Raw genomic sequence first — 19,458 nt, 5'->3', positions numbered from 1 at the left:
TAAAAGTTATGAGAACAGAGCCTTAAGACAACCCATCTTGCCCCGCCCCCCATAGTAACGGTGCTTGACAACGGAGGCGGAGCCTAAAGGCTGCCACGCGTACCAGTCAGGACAGGTAGAAAAACTCCAAATGTATATTTTTAGTCCGTGTTGCAAAAATATAACTGAATTCATTATTAGATACAAAATTGATTATTTCTAACATATAAAAAACAAAAAATCGAGTTTTAGACGTATTTGTAATATCCTTGAGGCCTTTTAAGGTTTAAAAACCTTTCATAACTTGAACCAAGATTTGATATACAGTGTGCTGTACCATGACATTCCTCAAGTTGGGTGTGCTGGAAGGAAGGGGCATTTAAATGATAAATGTTGAAGTCTACCTGTACAAGCAGCAGCTGCGGTTTAAATGAGCGCTATCTCGGTTCCTTTCTCCTTGACAGCAACATAGAAAGTGTTAAGGGAGTCACACAACGACCCGACATTGTTTTGTCTTCAGCATTTCCTCCTCATTGTTTACTGCAATTAATCAATTAATGGAACATGGCGATTAAGTGACGGCACATAGTATAGTCACTAGGTGCATTTTTTTATGGCCACGCGTTCTAGTCTGATAAATCAGGGAGTATTTATTATGAATCGGGGAATCAGGAGATATGTCTCTAAATGACAGGTCTGAAAAATGTTGTCTGTAAAATGTGGAGACTAACTTAGATTATTATGCAATAAGTGGTATCATACGTGCCTTAGATATTCAGTGTGTGCAACATCAAGTGACGCAAAAAACGGCCAATTATAATCAAGTAGGTGAGTCTTTGTTTATTGGGGAGGGGGGAGGGGGGTAGTGGTATTTGTATTGGTATTCGGATAAAATAAAAAAAAAATGTCCAGAATAAAGTACATGTAGGTTCTCTGGTAGTTGATTATTCATGATGATTTTTCCTGCTTAAAAAGGAATAAATAAAATTAATGAATAAATAAATAGGGACTAAGGGTGTTTTTTTTCCAGCCACCTTAATCCTAAGCGCAGGGAGCTCATCCTTTTCTCAAATAATTTATATCTAAAACGTAAGTTATTATGTAGCAGGCCAAAACTTAAGTCAACCGATGCCCAAATTTAAGACATATTTTCCCTTTACACCTCTTCTCAGTAGCTGTTTTTTCAAGAATGGACTGCCCAAGCTTCTCTCCCACCCCCAACACACACACACACACACATACCAGGCCCGTAGCCAGCAGTTTCAAAAGGGGGGTTCTTTTTCTGAAAAAGTGGACCTTTTCCCATAAAAACGTCATGTACCTAGATCAAATTTTACCCAGAGTGGACCTTTTCTCAGCAAAAGGGGCGGTTCTTTCGAACCCCCCGAACCCCCCCTGGCTACGGGCCTGCATACACACACACACACACACACAAAGACACACGTATGCAACGGAAATTTGCATTTTACTCGCTTGCTTTGAATTGAATAAAATTGAGCAAGTTAAATAAGTATATAAGTATGGCATGTTGTTAACTCTAGAGTTTTGATTCCAAATTTAAACTCAAGTCTGCATATAACAATATAACACCCTGAGTTTGTGAGGGACTAACCTCACGTACTAGAACGCCTCTGTTGTTTCAAGTTACACCGGTGTTTCAAAGTTTGGACTAACCTCAGGTGCTAGTGCGTGTCTTGTTTCCAGTAACACGTGTCATATTTCAGAGTTTTCTTTGGATTAACCTCTCGTTCTGGCACGTGCTTCGTTTCCAGTAACACCCTGCGTTTCAGAGTTAACTTTGGACTTACCCCTATTGTCAGCACGCTTCTGCCGTTACTCGTAACACCCTGCGTTTCAGAGTTTACTTGGCAATACCTCTGATATCAGCAGCCCTCTGCAGTTTCCGAAATGAAGTCACTTATGTCTTGATACTTCTTTTTGACAAAAGATAACAAAAAAGGGAAAAAATGCTCAAAAGTGAGTTTGGAGTTTGTTCTGTTTCTTTAGTTTCGGATAATGTGTGTACAGCATGGTCGTGCAGGACACTTAATGTGGTACATGTATCATCCATTGTATAGGCTCAGCATCTTTGGCAATGGCTGTTTATTTATTTATTTATTTATTTTGTGTTGCAAAACATGAGAACGAGTGCTTCTATCTTTATCCTAATGCAGGTAGGTAAAAACTCCAGATAGTCTGGGATCCTGCAGCGCTGATTCCTCTTATTTAGCCTCGAAAAAATTTGGTATTAGGCAATCGACGTGCCAAACGTGTTGCGTAACATTATATATTGCATCCTAATAAAAGAAGGAGTAGCGCTATCCAATTTCTGCCGCAAACTTTATGGCCGCATTCACAATAAAAGTTGATCTGCAAACTAACAGATCCGGGGATCAAATATGGAGATCCACTTGAAAGCTTGCTGCATAATCCCCTAACAGACATTGAATAGGTACCCGGGGGGGGGGGGGGGTTATGCGGCAAGTTTTCTAGTGGGTTGATCATATTTGATCCGAGGATCTGTTAGTCGACGGAACAACTGTTTTGTGAATGCGCCCCTGTTGCAAAATGATATATAATCGGCATATAATGCTGTTCTGCAGCAGCACGTTCTCTACTGAAAAAAAAAAGAGCTGCTCTTTGCAAATATGCTAGGTGCACAGATATCAACGCAAAGCAGCAACTTCAACGCTTCCCAAATATGTATCAAAAATGAACGCGGCGATCAAGATTAATTAGCTTGCACCTTTGGCTCAAGGCGGGCCTGTGTGTAAGTAATAAATGGTGCGTATGTAATTAATAAAATTACCAGTAATGATAAGGGTAATGAAAGTAATAGTAACTAAGTAAAAAATTGATAATAATGGTTGTCTTAATAGTAGTACTTCTGGTATTACATGTAGTTAGGATTACCATAGTGAAAGTAATAAAAGAAATGATAGATCTTTAAATAATAAAAAATAGTGATAGAAAAAATAATAATACGAGACGAGTAGTACTAATGATAAAAGTGACAATAATAAGATTAATAATGTTAAAGCATCCTATAGCTAAGTTATTACTGTGTGTTTACTGTATGACAGAAAGGTAGGCCGTCCCCCATTGCTTTGTACAGGCAAAGACGCTGTAATAACTTTTCGGTACAGGTGACATTCATCCATATACTAAGCATATTACTCCAACAAAACCTACCCTGCACTAATCATGTAGGACCACGGACCTCTTTTTCTAGGACTTCCATTCCTGTCACAACGGCCATAGTTATCAGAGAAGACAGAGAAGACGTGAAGCGTGTTAGCAGCCTTTTTCGCTTAATGATTGAGCTAATATGAGAAAAATCAGATTCAAAAACATATAAGTGATCTTTCTGATAAATTGAGAGCTTTGATCTCGGCGAAAAGGCGTACGGTATGTTTTACATGATGCAAAGCAGAAACAGTAAACGTCTAGCGAAATCTGAAATTTTCTTTTTCTGAAGTAAAAGTATGAGAAAAGATAACCGTCGTATTATAGTATGCATAATGGATGTCGCATTCTTTGAAATATGCGGATGTAGCACCAAAAGGCAAGGCAGTAAGTAGTAAATGGTAGAGATAGAAAAAATAGGTCAGAGAGAGAAAGAGAAAAAAAGAGACAGGCGCCGTTTGAGGAGCTTAGAGTTGACCTTGCAAAAATAATAGAAATGTCTTTAAAATTATATCTGAGAAAAAAATATAACATTTATCCTAGGGTATCAAGATTGTCAACTGGGACCGGGTGAAAACGAACACTTGTCTGGAATTGTGTTCAGGGTCTTGAGTCTTCATTCCGGATTGCTTTCAGTAAAGAGAAAATAAACAAAAAATCTCTGCTCGATAAGAAACAATTCAAGCTGAGTGCATAAAAAGCAGTAAAGCATTCTTTTTTTATTTTTTAATAAACAGGATATAAGTTTTTAATAATCCAAACTGACTGTTTAAAATACATATTTAACGTTTAATTAATGGAGCTGCTTGGAGAATTTGGCAAAAAAAAAAAATGAAAAAGTAGGCGATTAGTCTACATGCTGCCTAGCTACATCATTTGGATTGGTATTTTTTTTGTACTTGCATCAAAGACTCGCTAACATATACCGGGTATCTATTTAAGGAACTCGTGACAAAATTTCTGAGTATTATTCCACAAATAAGTAGAAAAAAGGGAAATAGCAATTGTTATTATTCCCATTTGTTTGCACTTGAACAGTTTAACATAGTGAGCAATGTTACGTTGGCAAATGTTCAGAAATCAGAGTTGTTAGACCCTTTCGAGTAAAATGATTTTTTTTTTTTTTTGGTTTGCTTGTTTTAAGGCAGGTAGTAATGAAGAAATTTGTGTTTTCAGCCATTAAATTCTCTCTCAAAATTGACCGTTCATCTATATGCTCAGGTATTTGAAACATGGAAGTTTATTAAACAACAAAATGGCGTAAAGGGAAGAACATGTTTTATTGGTCATGACTCATGGCGACACCGGAGGGACGGTAGTATCAACTTAAATCTCAATCTAAATCTTTTTAAATACCAGTCATTAGATATGTCTTATTTTGGTGATAATAATTCGAGTAAACACACACAGTCGATTATAACATAGGTCAATGTGAGTAATGAAAGTATTTGCTCATTACGCTAACAAGAAAATGAAAAAAAAAAAAAAAAAAAAAAAAAAAACAAGCAAAAAAAGGGGGGGAGAGTTATACAACCACTTCCAGATAATGATAATGTAAAATAAATGAATTAATTGAATGAAAAAACTTTCAAATAAACAATAAAAACAATGTCCACTCTAAAATCATCTAAATTATTTCATTATTTTTAAAGTTACGAAACAAATTTATTTTAAAATCTGTTCCACAATAAAATCAGCATACTCGTCGCCCTTCTTTTTGGTCACTTCCGGTGAAGAGGTATCGGTAACGAGGCCGAGGCAGGAGCAGTTGCACTCAGAGAAAGTGAACCGCTGATCCGGTTTGCCGTCCACGGGGATCCGGCCCTCGGGGGCCTCGGTTGTATCATCCGGGATGCAGTCTATAGACCACCAGTACGGGAGCTCCGGCATCTGCATAATGCCCCGGATTTTCCGCGCCCAGCCTTCCAAAGTGTTTGCCACGGCCGTGTAGGCCTCTCTCCCTTTCGTCTCGTAGATGGCCCCGGAGCGGAGGGTGGCACAAAAAGCTGTCTCGTCTACCGGTTTCTTTACGATCACTTCCATTACTCTGTCCTTGCTCAACAAGAAACGGTACTCCCCGCTCGCTATGAGTGGTAAAAAAGGCATACTGATGGCTTCCTTCCCGAATGACTCGCGGAAATCTCGTACGACATCCTTGCGGGGTTTGTCTTCGGTTTTCAGAGCGTGAGCGTCCGTGATTCGAACGGTGTTCGCGTCGATGTTCTCCAGTTTCCAGATCCCAGAACCCGTGCTTCCTAGCAGGGTCTTCAACACGCGGTTGGTTCCGTTCAGAGGTAAAATGCTATCAATCTCGTTGTCGTCTTCAAGGGCATGGTACCGCACCCCCGGGACTCCTAATTCGGTATTCTGGAGGTAGTATAAAGCGATCTTAGATCCCAAGGAACCCATATGGTCGGGAAAGGGTCCAACTAGGAGTTTCTCGCGTGCAAGGTCTGCTAGAAGCCGTAGGTAGTTGTGAAGCTTGAGGTCCTCGAAGTCGCCGGGGTTAACGCGCCCAAGAAAGTGCGTCTCCGGGTAGTCCTTTGAGAGGCTTTCCACGGTGGTGGCGTCGGTGATGTAGATGATTTCCGAGGGGATGCCCTTTCGAATGAAAGCATCTCTAAGCCATGGTGTGTCCCGGCGATATTTTCGATCACTCTCGACGTGTTTGTCCGGCGAGGATTTGCACTCGAGGATCACGACCTTTTTAATGACCATAGCTATGGATGAAATTTGGCGTAGCTTCTTGTTTTTTTTTTTTTTTAATTTGAAAGAAAGAAAAAGAAATAGCTCTACCTTGATTATCTTTCACTGATAGAAATACGCAGAAACTGAGACCCGTTACGTTTGCTCTCCGATTTTGGTATTTTTTAAAATATAGAGGAATATGTTACGTTGCCGATATCAGTCCATTTGATGTTGAATTCTCTCTAGATATTTGTCCCCGTTTTTAGTATGTCCAGCAAAGCTTTGGCTTTTGTCTTCTCGGTGATACCAGAACGAATCTTTCACTTTGAACTCAAGATATTTTATATCCAAACGAAATATATTGCAACCGCTCTTGTAACTTTTTTCCTCTTTGTAGAGAGCCGACGTCGTTCTTCGATCTGATAGGTGGTTGCTATTGGTCAAAGTTGCCTCTGATGATGTCGATGCATAATACTTTAGAATTATTTTTCTTTCTTTCGCTTTTTTGATGTTTTCAGTCCTCAAATTTTCCAAAAGAATGCAGTTATATCGCCCAGAAAGAGATAACAAATAACGGAAAATGGCGGCGATTTGGCTCTCCCAGAAAATGATTTTCACATTTTCATACATTAGCAAAGGTCTACTCTAATATGGTAGTGGGGGAAGGGGGGGGGGGCACTATCAATGGAGAAGTAAGTTAAGAAAACGAGCACAACGAGGCAGCAAAATCCTGAAAAAATGTTTCTTTTTTTTCGCAAAATTTTAAAACGCTTTGAAAAAGTTCCCTGAGTTCGGCGAATTGCATTAGTGCATGGTCCACATTTTAGACTTTACTTAATAACGAATTAAGTTAGAGCATTTTAATATTAAGGTCATAGAAGCACATCCAGAACAATATCCATTTTCGAATAAAGTGATTCTTTAAAAGTCCCGCCTCCTCTGTCTTCAGTCAATACCACGAAAAATAGAGCTAGTAATCTAAGAAAAAAAAACTGGTTTGATATGTGCCTCATGTATTGAGCAGAACCCCCCTGGGCTCAACCAATCTGAGAAGGGCGTGTCAAAGATCACGTACGCAGTGTAACATTTATCTGAAATTGGTAACAATACAAATGCGCATGCGCATACGGAACATTTTGAAAATCCTTGTTTCGGGCAAATAGATATATTTCACAAAAATACAACAAATACTATTATTAAGCGACATCACGGAAGAACATGTAATGTTTTCTTATAACTTTTATTTTATCAAACATCTACTAACGTTTGAAGAAAAAAGTCACCAAAATACCCAATATACCTTGAAAGTTTTGAACATTTGGAAATATATGCATGTGCGGGATATCAGTAGTTTGTTGCATACGTCTGTCACTGAAAATACATGTTCTGGCAAGAAAAGAAAAATAACACAAAGCCCCCCCGATAAATTCATTGTAATGGTTCCAGATCACTCGAGGGTTGATTCGAGGCCTGTAACGTAACAGGATTACGTAAAATAAATATTGCACCTGTTACACAACGAGTAAGACTTATCTTTATGTCAGAAGATTTAGCTTGATCAGAGGTAGACAAAATTTTTGCTGTTTGAGCTTGGGCCAACATTCGGGTATCGTTATTTCGTGAAATCGGCCCCTGCTACGCCCTGTAAATCCCTCATGTCACTCCATATACGGCTCCACGCTTTCACTTGCTATACGATCTCAATTTAGTCGAAGTAACCTATTACATCACTTCAAAATACCCACGTTTTAGGCACATAGTAAGTATATACGGCATTTGCGAAATAAATTCGCACAAGGTAAATAATCCCCCTCACAAAAAAAAAAACCTTATGTTTGTAATACTTAAAATACTCGTACAGAATTTTTGACAAATTAGATGGTTTTGCATCAAACAATAAGTCAGAAAGGATATTGAGAATTGAAATTGAGAATCGTAAAAAAAGCAAAATATAACAAAAGAGAGGCGCATTATTCTTAAGAAATTACCGTGCTTCTGCCCTCATCAGTTCTTCCTGTAGTCCGTAGTCCTACATACAGAGAACTGGGAATGGTATATAATTTGATTATTTTCAAGCGCAGATGAGCCTCGGAACTCAAACGCTCATATATACATATGAACAAAATACAAACTTCTCTACGGACACAATTTTCGTACAAAACTCGAGTCGGTTTACGAACAGTGTTTCTGGAAACGAAATCGTGGGTGGCCACGTATTTGCGTCAATACGTACGTGTTTTCATACGTGAGTGGTGACTAATTTGCCCTTCGCTATTTTTGCGAAATACTGGAGAGTATTACCTCATTCTAGATGCCAAGAAAGTGAAAGGTGTTACTTTGTGGTGTTAAGAGAAAAGGGGAATCTTGGAGAAACGTGAAAACATGTCCCTGCTTCTGATCTCACGAAGCAGTACAACATGGTGAAATCGACGACCTTGAGCTGGGGTACGAATTGTTCGACCATAAGGAGAAATGTTTATGGTTTCTGCTGCATTTAATTTCAACAATTTGATCATTTCTTTCTTTCTCCGAAGCACAGATATTTTAATCATATTTAAATACAAGCAAACGAAACAATTCGGCAAACGTTTGCCCCCTCTTGACTAACTAATCTACTGTCTGCAGACAGATAGCTCTCTTCTGAAGCAATGTATTGCGTCGTTCAGAAATTGCTGTAGTGCGGCCCCCACATCCCCGTGCATTTTATTTTTTTATTGCACGTGAATTCAAATAAATGAATAAACACAAACAACTCGTGACATTTCCAACTTCAAATGGTTTTATTCTAAATATTTTATATCTACACAAACAAGCAACAATTGCATTTTAATGCAAAAACAATTGGCGTATTCACATATACAGCACGATATGATGTCATCAAGTATAATTGTTCTAAAACAAAACAATATTATTTTACAAACTGAACCATCTGATTACTATATCTATATTCCCATACCAAACAATAAATAGGTCCATTATTTTGTAAGAGCACATACGGTATAAAATATAGATAAATAACTTATAAAATCTTCGTGCTATTTTCTTTCACTGTTAAAGTTTGTTTTCAACAGACTTTTAAAGATAAAGGAAAAAAAGTTCTATAAATAAAGCAATCTACTATAAAATTTCCACTGTTGAATCATGATCGAGATTTAAACCTTCCTATAAAAGAATTGCCCACTTAATGTTCCATTGTCTAAAATTACCACTGCATTATTCTTGATCATTTACCACGATAACCGAAAGCTTTGTGTGAATGTGTGCACGTGTGCGTACGTGTGTGTGTGTGTGCATGTGCGTGCAAGCAAATAAGTTAGAGGTAGATTGTATGTATGAATGCACGTACGTGAACATGTGTTGAACGTGCGCACGTGTGTATGCATGTTTCCACACATCAAATTTGCTTGCCTTCAACAAAACAATATCAGCGACAAAACATTTCAATCGCCGTCTTTCAACAAACACACGAACGACGTAGAGCCAAAATTTTAGGCTGACCACCTCTCAAAACTGCCCCATGGTCCAGTGGGGAATCTGACCGGTGGACATGTCAATGGGTCCAGCCAGGTGACCATGAGGGGGCAAGAGGTTCGGGTGCTGATGGGGGTGAGGCGGCGGCATCTGGTTCGTCACGGGCTGCATCAGCGCTGTGCGTATTGCCGAGACTGGCAACTGCCCCGAGCCCGTCATGTGACTGGTCATCACTTGGCTGGTCGCTATGGAAGAGGGTTGCTGATGCTGTTGGTGTTGCGGTTCTTGATGTTGTTGCTGTACGTGTTGTCCCAACGTCACGTGCTGCACTGAGAGGATTTGGTTGCCGGCGTACATGGGCACGGGCGAGCAAGACTCGATATGAGGTTGGTCGGAAACGCTGGCGATCTGTTGCTGTCCTGAAACGACCTGATTGGACAAATGACTCAATTCAGACGACACTGCTTGCACGGTCTGGGTCGCCAACATCTCCAGGGCAGAACTAAACACATCCGCCGTGCGCATGGAGACGTCGGACAAAAGAGGGCGCTTCGGAACCTCCTTGACGACATCCGTCCGCGCCACCTTCAAATACTTCACCTCCACTCCTTTGTGTTTATGCAGGCAATGTTTGCGAACGTTTCCCGATATTTTACACCTAAAATCACAGTACCCGCATTTAAAGGGCTTCAAATCTCTGTGCGTGTGCATCACGCGGATGTGCTCCTTCAGGTGATAATTATCCGCCGTGACGTGATCGCAGTGGGGACATTTCACCTTCTTCTCTGTATGAACCCAGCGTATGTGCTTGGCCAGCGTGCGGTCGTGAGCAAACGTCTTCCCGCAGATGTTGCAGACCATGTCGCGGATGTTGAGGTGCCCCTTGATGTGGCGCTCGTGGTGTTTTTTCCGGGTCGTGGTGTAGCCGCAGATGTGACACTGGTAGACTTTGATCTTGCTGTCCAGTCTCTGGTTGTGTCTGGCTAGAACGTGACCTAGGAGTAAACAAATGCACCCAATAAGATTTATGATTAGAAAATAACATAGCCTAGAAGTAAACAAATGCACCCAATAAGATTTATGATTAGAAAATAACATGACCTTGAAGTAAACAAAGTTACCCAATAAGATTTATGATTAGAAAGAAACATGGCCTACAAGTAAACAAATACTCTCAATTAGATTTTTGATAATAAAAGAACATAAACCAGATGTAAGGAAATTCACCCCATCAGATATATGATAAAAGAAGAGACAAATGCAGCCAATCAGTTCTATAATTACAAAAATAAAAAATAAATGTTAAGAAAAGAACTTGGCCCTCGAGAAGGTTTAATTGCAATAACTCAAATTTCCAAACCCCAAAAATATTATTTCCAAAATAAAACCAACTAATTTTTCAAAAACTTTAACATCAATATCTTAAAGCACTACTAAATCAAAGCATTGCTTTGAGGCATATATTTATTTATTGAGTACTTATCCTATCCATCACTTACTCGCCAAATCTGCCTTGCTGACGGTGGAATATGAACAGTGTTCACATATGTAAGGTTTATCCGTGAGGTGACGCGCCTCGTGAGTTTTCAGCTCGTGTTCCTCTCCGTAAGATGCTCCACACACCTGACACAAGTAAGGCCTTATGTTCAGGTGGCGCTTGTTGATGTGCTTCTGTAGGGTTCTGAAAATAATTGGAAATATTAATAATTTTCATAATTACTGAGGTCATGTTCCGATTCATCCTGCATTGTGGTATCACTTAAAAGGAAAAAAAGACTAATATTGAAGGTTTGAGAAATAGCATTTTGGAAGCATATTACTTTTCACAAAATATCCACTGTGAAAAAGGAATTTTCTGAAAATTCTTGCAATTTGCTCTTATGACCAAGGTATGTTCTATCCAAAACTGTTCAAAAAAATTACATCCAACAGACCCTTTTTCAAGTTCAAGTTTTCTCAAATAAAGGCCTAAAGATCACTGTATACATTTAAACCCATCTCAACTTCTCCTACTTACTTCTCCGTTTTCACGCAGCGACCACAGTAAGGGCAGTTGAACGGCTTGTCCTTCTTATGCTTGGTGGCGTGGAGTTTTAGACTGTTGCTTGCTGTCGTTTCATACTCACAACCTTCTTCTGGGCACTTGAAAGTCTGAAGGAATACAATTTGAACAATATCAATCTTTAAAATCATCAGGGAGTATTGTACTTGTACCAATGAAAGATAAAATGTTTATGATAGTTTTAAGGTCACTGGTTGTAATAGTCTTAAATTAAGCAAAATTCTGGGACCGTTCAGCATTTGAAAATTTCTGTCACTTTGATATTTATTGAAACACAATATTTCAGATTTCCTGACTTTTTACAAATTAAAAAAAAAAAAGAAAAAAAAAAAAAAAAAAAAAAATATATATATATATATATATATATATATATATATATATATATATATATATATATATATATATATATATATAAAGAGAGAGAGAGAGAAAGAGAGAGAGAGGGAGAGGGAGAGAAGCTGCAAAAGTTCAATTCTTCCAATTTGCAGTCAAGGCACAATTAGACACAATGAACACTGGACTGCTTGTTGGTGAACATATGAAATAAATAAATTAATAAATAAACAAAACAAATAAATAAGTAAATATATATAAATAAAACCTACCCTCAGCCCATCCCCTCGGACTTCATGCTTATTAAACATGTGAATTCTAAGGTGGTAACGTTTGCGATACTTCTTCCCACACAGCGTACACACGACACCCATGCCTCGCTCGTGTCGTAGAGTGTAATGGCGGCGTACGTCCATCTTTAGGCAGCTCTTGTATGTACAGCCCAAATATTCACAGTTAAAGACTACTTCTGGGTGCACCTGGAAACGTCACAGAACAACCTTATAATTTCATTTCACCATCATTTCAGAAATAAATATACATAATAAAATAAAAAATATATAAAATAAATAAATAAATAAATAAATAAATAAATAGTAATAGCATAAAACGATCCAAACTGTTATTATTATTATTATTATTATTACCTCCGCCAAGGAGGTTATGTTTTCACCCCTGTTTGTCTGTCTGTTTATCATCAACATAACTCAAAAAGTTATGGACCGATTTTGATGAAATTTTCAGGGTAGGTGGGAAATGGGTTAATTTAGAAGTGATTAGTTTTTGGTGGTCATCCGGATCAATAATCAATCAATAATCAATAATAATAAAAAATCGCTGCCTTGGCGGAGGTCTTCGCTCTCAGAGTGCTTTTCTAGTTATTATTATTATTATTATTATAATGAAGTATACTGCTTTCCTATCACCTATACACTGTCACAATACAGAAAGATCCTAAAGGTGCACATTACATGAAATATACTGCATATGTAATATATGTATGTTGCCACAACCTATTACAATATAGAAAATACTGTATGTATTTTTATGAACTTAAAAATTTTTTGCCCATTGTAGCTATCTATAAACAAGATTCTAATTTTGGGCATTAATTCATGTAAAATATACTGCTTAGTAATATATACTATATGTACTCTGTCAACACATTTAAACAAGATTCTGTGTAATTTGATGTTTGTAAAATATAAAGACTGGTCTTAAATTATATGCACACTGCCAGAAGATCATGCTTCTAAACAAGCTATGCAAAAACTTCCCCCTTCTCCAATTTAATGATGATGTGAAATAACAATAATTATAAAAAGCCTGAAAAAATTCAACTTTGTGAATCTTAATTCTAAAATCAAGGGGTCCTTACTGTCTCTACGTGGATCTTCAGCGTTGGCGTGCTGTCCGTGCTAAACGTGCAACCCTGAACGTCACATCTGAACGATCGCAACTGCAAGTTGTTCTTCCTGATAGGCTGATTGAGATTGTGAATATCATGTAGGTGGCGCTTCAAGTCTCCTCGTCGCAAAAACATCTGCTTGCAGATCATGCACAGGACAACTGTAGGAGAAGGAGAAAAACATAGAAAAGTAAAATATAACTTCTGCAAGTGGATTTTAGTGTCTTAAATCTTTGGATTTTATGTTTAGATTGACAATTTCTAGACTTCTATTGTCAGTTTCTCTCTCTTGATGAAAAAACCAGTGCATTAATCTTAAACCTTTAATTTATCTGGATATGCGCAAAACTGAAAGACTTGAGCTTTCAGATGCTACTTAAGTCTTTAAAACAGTGACAGATGTTTGTTATATTGCAATGACTTTTTTCACAACATGAAAATAAATACACAAGATATGGAGATGCTGGCTGGCTGTCATACAAGTTTTTCAATGCACAAATCTAGAGAAACTAAAGGAGAAAAAAAAAACTGAGTGAGATGATTTCTACTTAAATTAAGAGTTACTTAGTCCCTATATAAAAATTTTGGTGATGATTATAAAGACCTCAGTAAAAAGTCACATTATTTCTCAAAATTTCATGTTATATTTACACTTAAGGTTCTTATTGTTGTTGGGTGTGTGTGTGTGCATGTGTGAGAGAGAGAGAGAGAGAGAGAGAGTGTGTGTGTGTGTGTGTTTGCATGTGTGTGTGCCACAGCAGACATGCATTTACTCACCTCCGTTTTCTCCTTCCTCACATGCGCAGTTATGGCAGTCTGACACGTGCATGTTCAACAGTTTGGGCAGCGGAAACTCCAGCTCGCAGAACATGCACTTGTGGCTCCCCCTTTGCTCACTTTTCACTCCGTGGAACTTGATCATATGAATCCGCAAACGATTCTCCGTGGTGTACCTCCTGAAACAAGCCCCGCACTTGAATTTACTGACCCGCCTCAGGCGTCGCCGCCATCTTAAACTAGGCTGCTCTCCTCCGAGCTTTTCGATGTCTTTCCCCATAGCTCCATGTTTGGTAAACTCGTGACTTTTTCTGGATTTCTTGTACAAGAAGACCCGTGGGCAAAGCCTGCATTTAAGCAACATTTTGTCTCCGCTGAAAGGCGTGAAGTTATGTTTAACCAGTTGATGTCTTCGTAGATGAGTTAACGTTGAGCATTCCTTAAAACACAAACGGCACACTCGGTGGACGTGTTTCAAGTGTTTTCGTTTGATATGCAACGAGGCACTGGACCACGTTTTAAATGTCCTGTTGCATGTCATACACATGTTTGATGTCCCTAATTCTTTCTTGATGCTTAAGAAATGTGTAAGTATGGACTGCTTTTTTAATTTGTCGGCCACGTCGGTGGATGAGATTCTATGGTCTTGATGCAAATGTCTGTACAAGAGGGAGTGATACTCAAACTGCCTTTTGCAAATATGACAAGAACACTTCTGCTTCCTCGTGAGCTTGGATTCTGGGATTTTTACCCCTTTCGGTTCCCACTCCTTATCGGAGTCATCAACATCCGAGTCATCATCATCATCAGTATCATCCTCAGTCCTCTTACTCTCGATGCTTTTTCTATTACTTTCCAATTTTTCATTGCTGGTCTCAGGAGGGCTGGCTTTTGTACTTTTTCCACCCTTTAGCTTCTCCTGCCCCTTTTTACTCGGTTTCCTTCCTGGGGTTTTTGGAAAGTCCTTGACTTCTGCTGGCGTGTCATTTGCTGCTTTCTTTTTCGGCCGACCTCTGCTTCGTGGAGTGTCTGAAAAAATGAGCATGATCAGTAGTTTAAAAGTAACAGAAACAAAGTTTTTGTTCAAATGCTAAAAATTAGTTTTTACCACTCCAATAATTCATCTGTACCAAGGAATACTAGTCTTGTAGATGCTGAAATATTGCAGGTGTAATAACTCTGATTTTAGCTGTAGGTAAGATATGTTTCCATAGATTTTAGATCGATCTATCCCTGTGGGGAGTCTCACTAGATTACTGTCAGCTCAGCCGGCTTAAGAGTCTATCCCGCCTAATAAAAGCTGTAAAGGGGTAATTAACTTTGGTGGGCACTCGGCTGACTGCAATTTAGCGTGAACCCCAGGGAGTTAGGTCGATCTAAATTTTAATCTCTGGATCGATCTAAATCTCTGGGAATAGACCCTTATTCTTACTAAAAAAAGCACAACACAGCTGATAAATTTCTTTGCTGGATCAGCAGTTTACTAGTATATGTTTTTATGTGCGTTAACATCTCCAATAGCCGATCTAATTTGTTTCCCTGCTTCTAAGTGTCATGTAACACATGACACCTTAATGTATATTGACGTGCTGGTGTTGAAATTCAAGCAGTGCTGGGAATGAAATTCATGCTTCTGTACATGATAAGTCACAGATGGTTTCATCTGTTTTCTATCTTAATCAGTTATTCATTCCACTTTCATCTTTTACATATAATACACAGTAAAGAGGGCATATAACTGCAATGTCTTTATCATTTTAAAACTGGAAGTACCAGACCCAACTTACGACAAAGAATCATATACTAGTAAGCATATAACTGACTTCACATATGATCAAAAATCATGTGCCCCTCTAACATGAAAATCTGACTCCCCCAGTCAAAATTTCATAATGAAAATCTGACTCCCCCCATGAAATTTTGACTAAACTACATTTTATTTTATTTGAGTATATAACTTTTATTATATAGTACGCATAATGGAAGATACATTGGCACTTTTAGAAAAATTTTTATGAGAAAAAAAGAAAATTAAAATGTGTATTTTTCCACTCAATGACTCCTATGAAAAGACTATGGGAGTCCATGTCCTGCAAGTAGTAAGATGAATACTTGTTTCAAAAATTATCAATTTTCACCACAATTTTCGCCACATAACTTTCAAATATTAACAAAATATATGTCACAATGCAAACCTTGTAGAAAACAATGGTTTGGTGACTAGATATAAAATAGGGCCTTTTCTTCATGAGTGTCCGAATCCCATGGGTATGAATATGAAGATTTTTTTTTTATGATTTTTTTTTTCATTTTTTGCACCCAATATTTTACCACCAAACTTTCAAATATTTCCAATATATATTCTTCATAAAGTATACGTAAGGAAAAATGTTGAAATGATCACCAAATATCAAATAAATAGCTTTTTTATAGGGGAGTCATTGGGTGGTAAAATACACTTTTTTAATTTCCTTATTTTCTCATTAAAATTTTCACCTGCAAACTAGCAAAAAGTGCCAATACAGCCTCCATTATGTATACTACAGTATAAAAGTTATATACTCAAATAAAATAAGATTTATAAAGTTTTGTGGGGGGGGGGGGGGGGGGGGGGGGGAGGGGGGGGGTCAAAATTTCATAGGGGGAGTCACATTTTCATAATGAAAATTTGACTGGGGAGTCACATTTTCATAATGAAAATCTGACTGGGGAGTCACATTTTGGGGGAGTCAGATTTTCATGGTACACCCCAAGCAGTACATTATAGCCAGGTCCACTGTAATGATATTGAAATACCTTTAAGTGCATTGGCCTCTTTCCTGATCTTTTCCTGAGTCTCCGTGTATTCTTTACACAGTCTGACAGCCTCCTCTATTTTCAGCTGTTCTGCTGCTTTCTGAATCAGTCCCAGATTAGACTCAGTCAGCTGCAGTGTCCCTGTGTACATGAAGTCCAGGAGAATTTTTAGTTGACTGGCTGGCATTCCTGGAATAGAAAGGATGTGCTCATATTTTTTATATTTATGGTAATTCATTCTTGTCCGTTTTAATTCATTCATTTATTTCACTATCTCTATTCTCTTTTATTTCCTTAATTCAGAATATATATTAAACATTTACCAACTGACTGACATGAAATTCAATGTATTTCTCAGATCTTAAGAGATGACCGGTTCTGAGTGATCAGGAAGGGCCTTTTTTTAAAAACATGTCTCAATGTCCAGTCTCACTGACCAGTCATACTGAACAGTCCCAGTGACAAGTCCCCAAGACTATAGCAACAGCCTGCTTATTAATAGTAAGCACTTCTCGATGATTGAGAGAAAAATGCTCAATTTTCCTGGTAAATTCACATTTTTTCTGCTATACCCACATCTAACCTGCACTGCACGCTTCAAAGCTTTAAAGCCCATTCACAAGTAGTACTCTGCCAGTCATCTACCAGCAGCTAATTGGAATATATTATCTTTTTTAGCTTTACCCAAATATAACATGCATATCTTCATGCTTTAAGACTGGGTTCCCATACTGGATCGACCATCTGGATCGACCTAATCCCTGAGGGTTCATGCTAAATTGCTATCAGCTCAAGAGGCTTAAATGTCTGTCATGCCTACCGAATCAGCTAGGGGTAAAGAATTACCCCCAACAGTTTTACTAAGCATGACAGATGTTTAGTCTGGTTAGTCTGATAGCAATTTAGTGAGATAGATCTATCCAAATATCTGTGGGAATGGTTCCTAAGGCTAAATAAAACTCACCAGTAGTAATCTGCCTATCGTCTCCCAGCAAGTAGCCCTGGTCCAGCAGAGTCTTAAAGTAGCCAGAACTGCTGACCAACACCACCTTGTGTGCGGGAAACTCCATCAGGTTCTGCGCCATTAGGGTGACATCACACAGGACGCCATTTTGGTAGAGCTCATTCAGGCAGGAGAGGACGGTGGCGGAGAATGCGCCATGGGCTGTCAGGATGAACGTGTCGGGCTCCATGCTTGAAATGCAATTGTATAGCTTGATTAAAAAAATAATATTTCAATCCCATTCACAAAGTTTAAAGTGATAATAACTCTTCGTTTCGGCCAAAAAATGAATTTTCCTGGAGTAAACAACAATTTTCCCAAACTTACCAATGGTTAATGAATCCATTTTTACATTCATAGTTGGTCCCTGGTTTTTTCTAAAATGTTTGGTTTTTTGTTAAAATCTCTTAAGAGATTTTAACAGAGTATAGCCATCAATGGAGGTCACGTGGTCTAAAGACAAGCTCAGATATCATAATAATAGCTATAACTGCCGTTTTTGTGGTAAAACCGAATATATTATATTTCTACGAGTTATTCACAATGTTTTTATTGTGAAATATAGATCCCATACGAAGAGTTATTATCCCTTTAAAAAAATGACAAGAGATGTAATTTCAGGAATGAACAATCACACTATCGTGAGTAAATTGCAAACTTGCAAAGAAATTGAAAAAGTAATACAAAAAATCACATGCAGTGTTTGGCAACTAACAGCATGTTCCCTTGAAATAACCTGCACTTAACTCATCTTCTTTGCCTTAAGTTAGGTAGACCCAGGCTAATTTCACTAATATCATCTGCCCTGGAAATTGCGATAAAAATTGAAAGACTTAACCTACAGACTACTGCATATGCGATGGGCTAAAACGTAAAAAGAGATTGGTGTTGGGATGAGGGGGGGGGGGGGGGGGTCCAGCTCGTTTAAGAGAGGTAGCGTCCTGAAATACGTCGATTTTATTTACACTTTGATGAATGGGGATTTTGACAAAACAGCCCAAAAGATGGCAGCATTGATTTACACCGAATCGCGTCGATATCGTCTCTCTGAGAAACGGCCGCGGGTGGTTAACCATCGACCTCATGTACAATTTCAGTTCTCTGCAGAAGATCCGCCTTACCTTGCACTTCGAGCATCCGTCTGCACTTTCTTCGGGAGCTGATGTATCAATTCGCCTGTATTTTATTGTTTTCTACCTCATGACTTTTGTGTTTATTTGCGATTTTCCTTTCTCCGATAAGTACCTTCTTCCCAGTAAGAAAGCATGTAAAGTTGGTTTTGGTTTGCAGTTTTGTTTCGCTATTTTATTGCTTAGTTGTTTTACGTAGGTTGTTTAAAAATCACATTGATTCCTTGTTTGAGATTACAAACACCCAGTTGTATTTGGATCTTTTGATTAATATTGTTTAACTTATTGTATTCATCAACTGGATTTATGCCGAAACTGAAGTACTGATCTGATCTTTGAAGAAGTTTAAAAGTGTGTGACATAAAGGCGCTTTTTTTTTGGGGGGGGGGGGGTGTCAGACTTCTCTCCATTTGAATTATTTATTTTTCTATTAACTCAAACTTTACTCAAACGTGTTAAAAAGTTGAATCACTTGTTATTGTTCATTGATCTCCCTTTAAAAATAATTTTAAAAAATTATCATTTGCCTTTCTATACATCTTTTATCTACTGTATTCATATTTCTTAAAATAATTTCTGCCAAAAGAAAATGATATAAAATTTGAATGATTACATGTCTCCAACT

At 38.1% G+C, this 19,458-nt stretch overlaps 2 protein-coding genes across 2 annotated transcripts; both read right to left on the bottom strand.

The window, feature by feature from the left end:
* Window positions 1-4,830: 4,830 nt before the first annotated feature.
* LOC147760264 (uncharacterized) lies at window positions 4,831-5,883 on the bottom strand. Its single transcript, XM_086994134.1, has one exon. It carries the CDS (start codon window positions 5,881-5,883, stop codon window positions 4,831-4,833), a length of 1,053 nt encoding a protein of 350 aa, XP_086850260.1.
* A 3,160-nt stretch (window positions 5,884-9,043) lies between these two features.
* On the bottom strand, window positions 9,044-18,996 carry LOC106181473 (uncharacterized). The gene is made up of 9 exons (XM_013565856.2): window positions 18,825-18,996; window positions 17,665-17,894; window positions 16,701-16,889; window positions 13,905-14,933; window positions 13,098-13,288; window positions 11,992-12,198; window positions 11,342-11,475; window positions 10,824-11,005; window positions 9,044-10,319 (listed from the first exon to the last, which is right to left on the bottom strand). Exons 2-9 carry the CDS (start codon window positions 17,891-17,893, stop codon window positions 9,358-9,360), a joined length of 3,123 nt encoding a protein of 1,040 aa, XP_013421310.2. The 5' UTR covers window position 17,894; window positions 18,825-18,996; the 3' UTR covers window positions 9,044-9,357.
* Window positions 18,997-19,458: the final 462 nt, after the last annotated feature.

This window comes from Lingula anatina, chromosome 8 (genome assembly GCF_051362555.1).
Source record: "Lingula anatina isolate TDL-2025a chromosome 8, LinAna3.0, whole genome shotgun sequence".
In the NCBI taxonomy this organism is placed as follows: Eukaryota; Metazoa; Brachiopoda; class Lingulata; order Lingulida; family Lingulidae; genus Lingula; species Lingula anatina.
The sequence above is the reverse complement of the archived record's forward strand: the minus strand, read 5'-3'. Positions and strand labels throughout refer to the sequence as shown.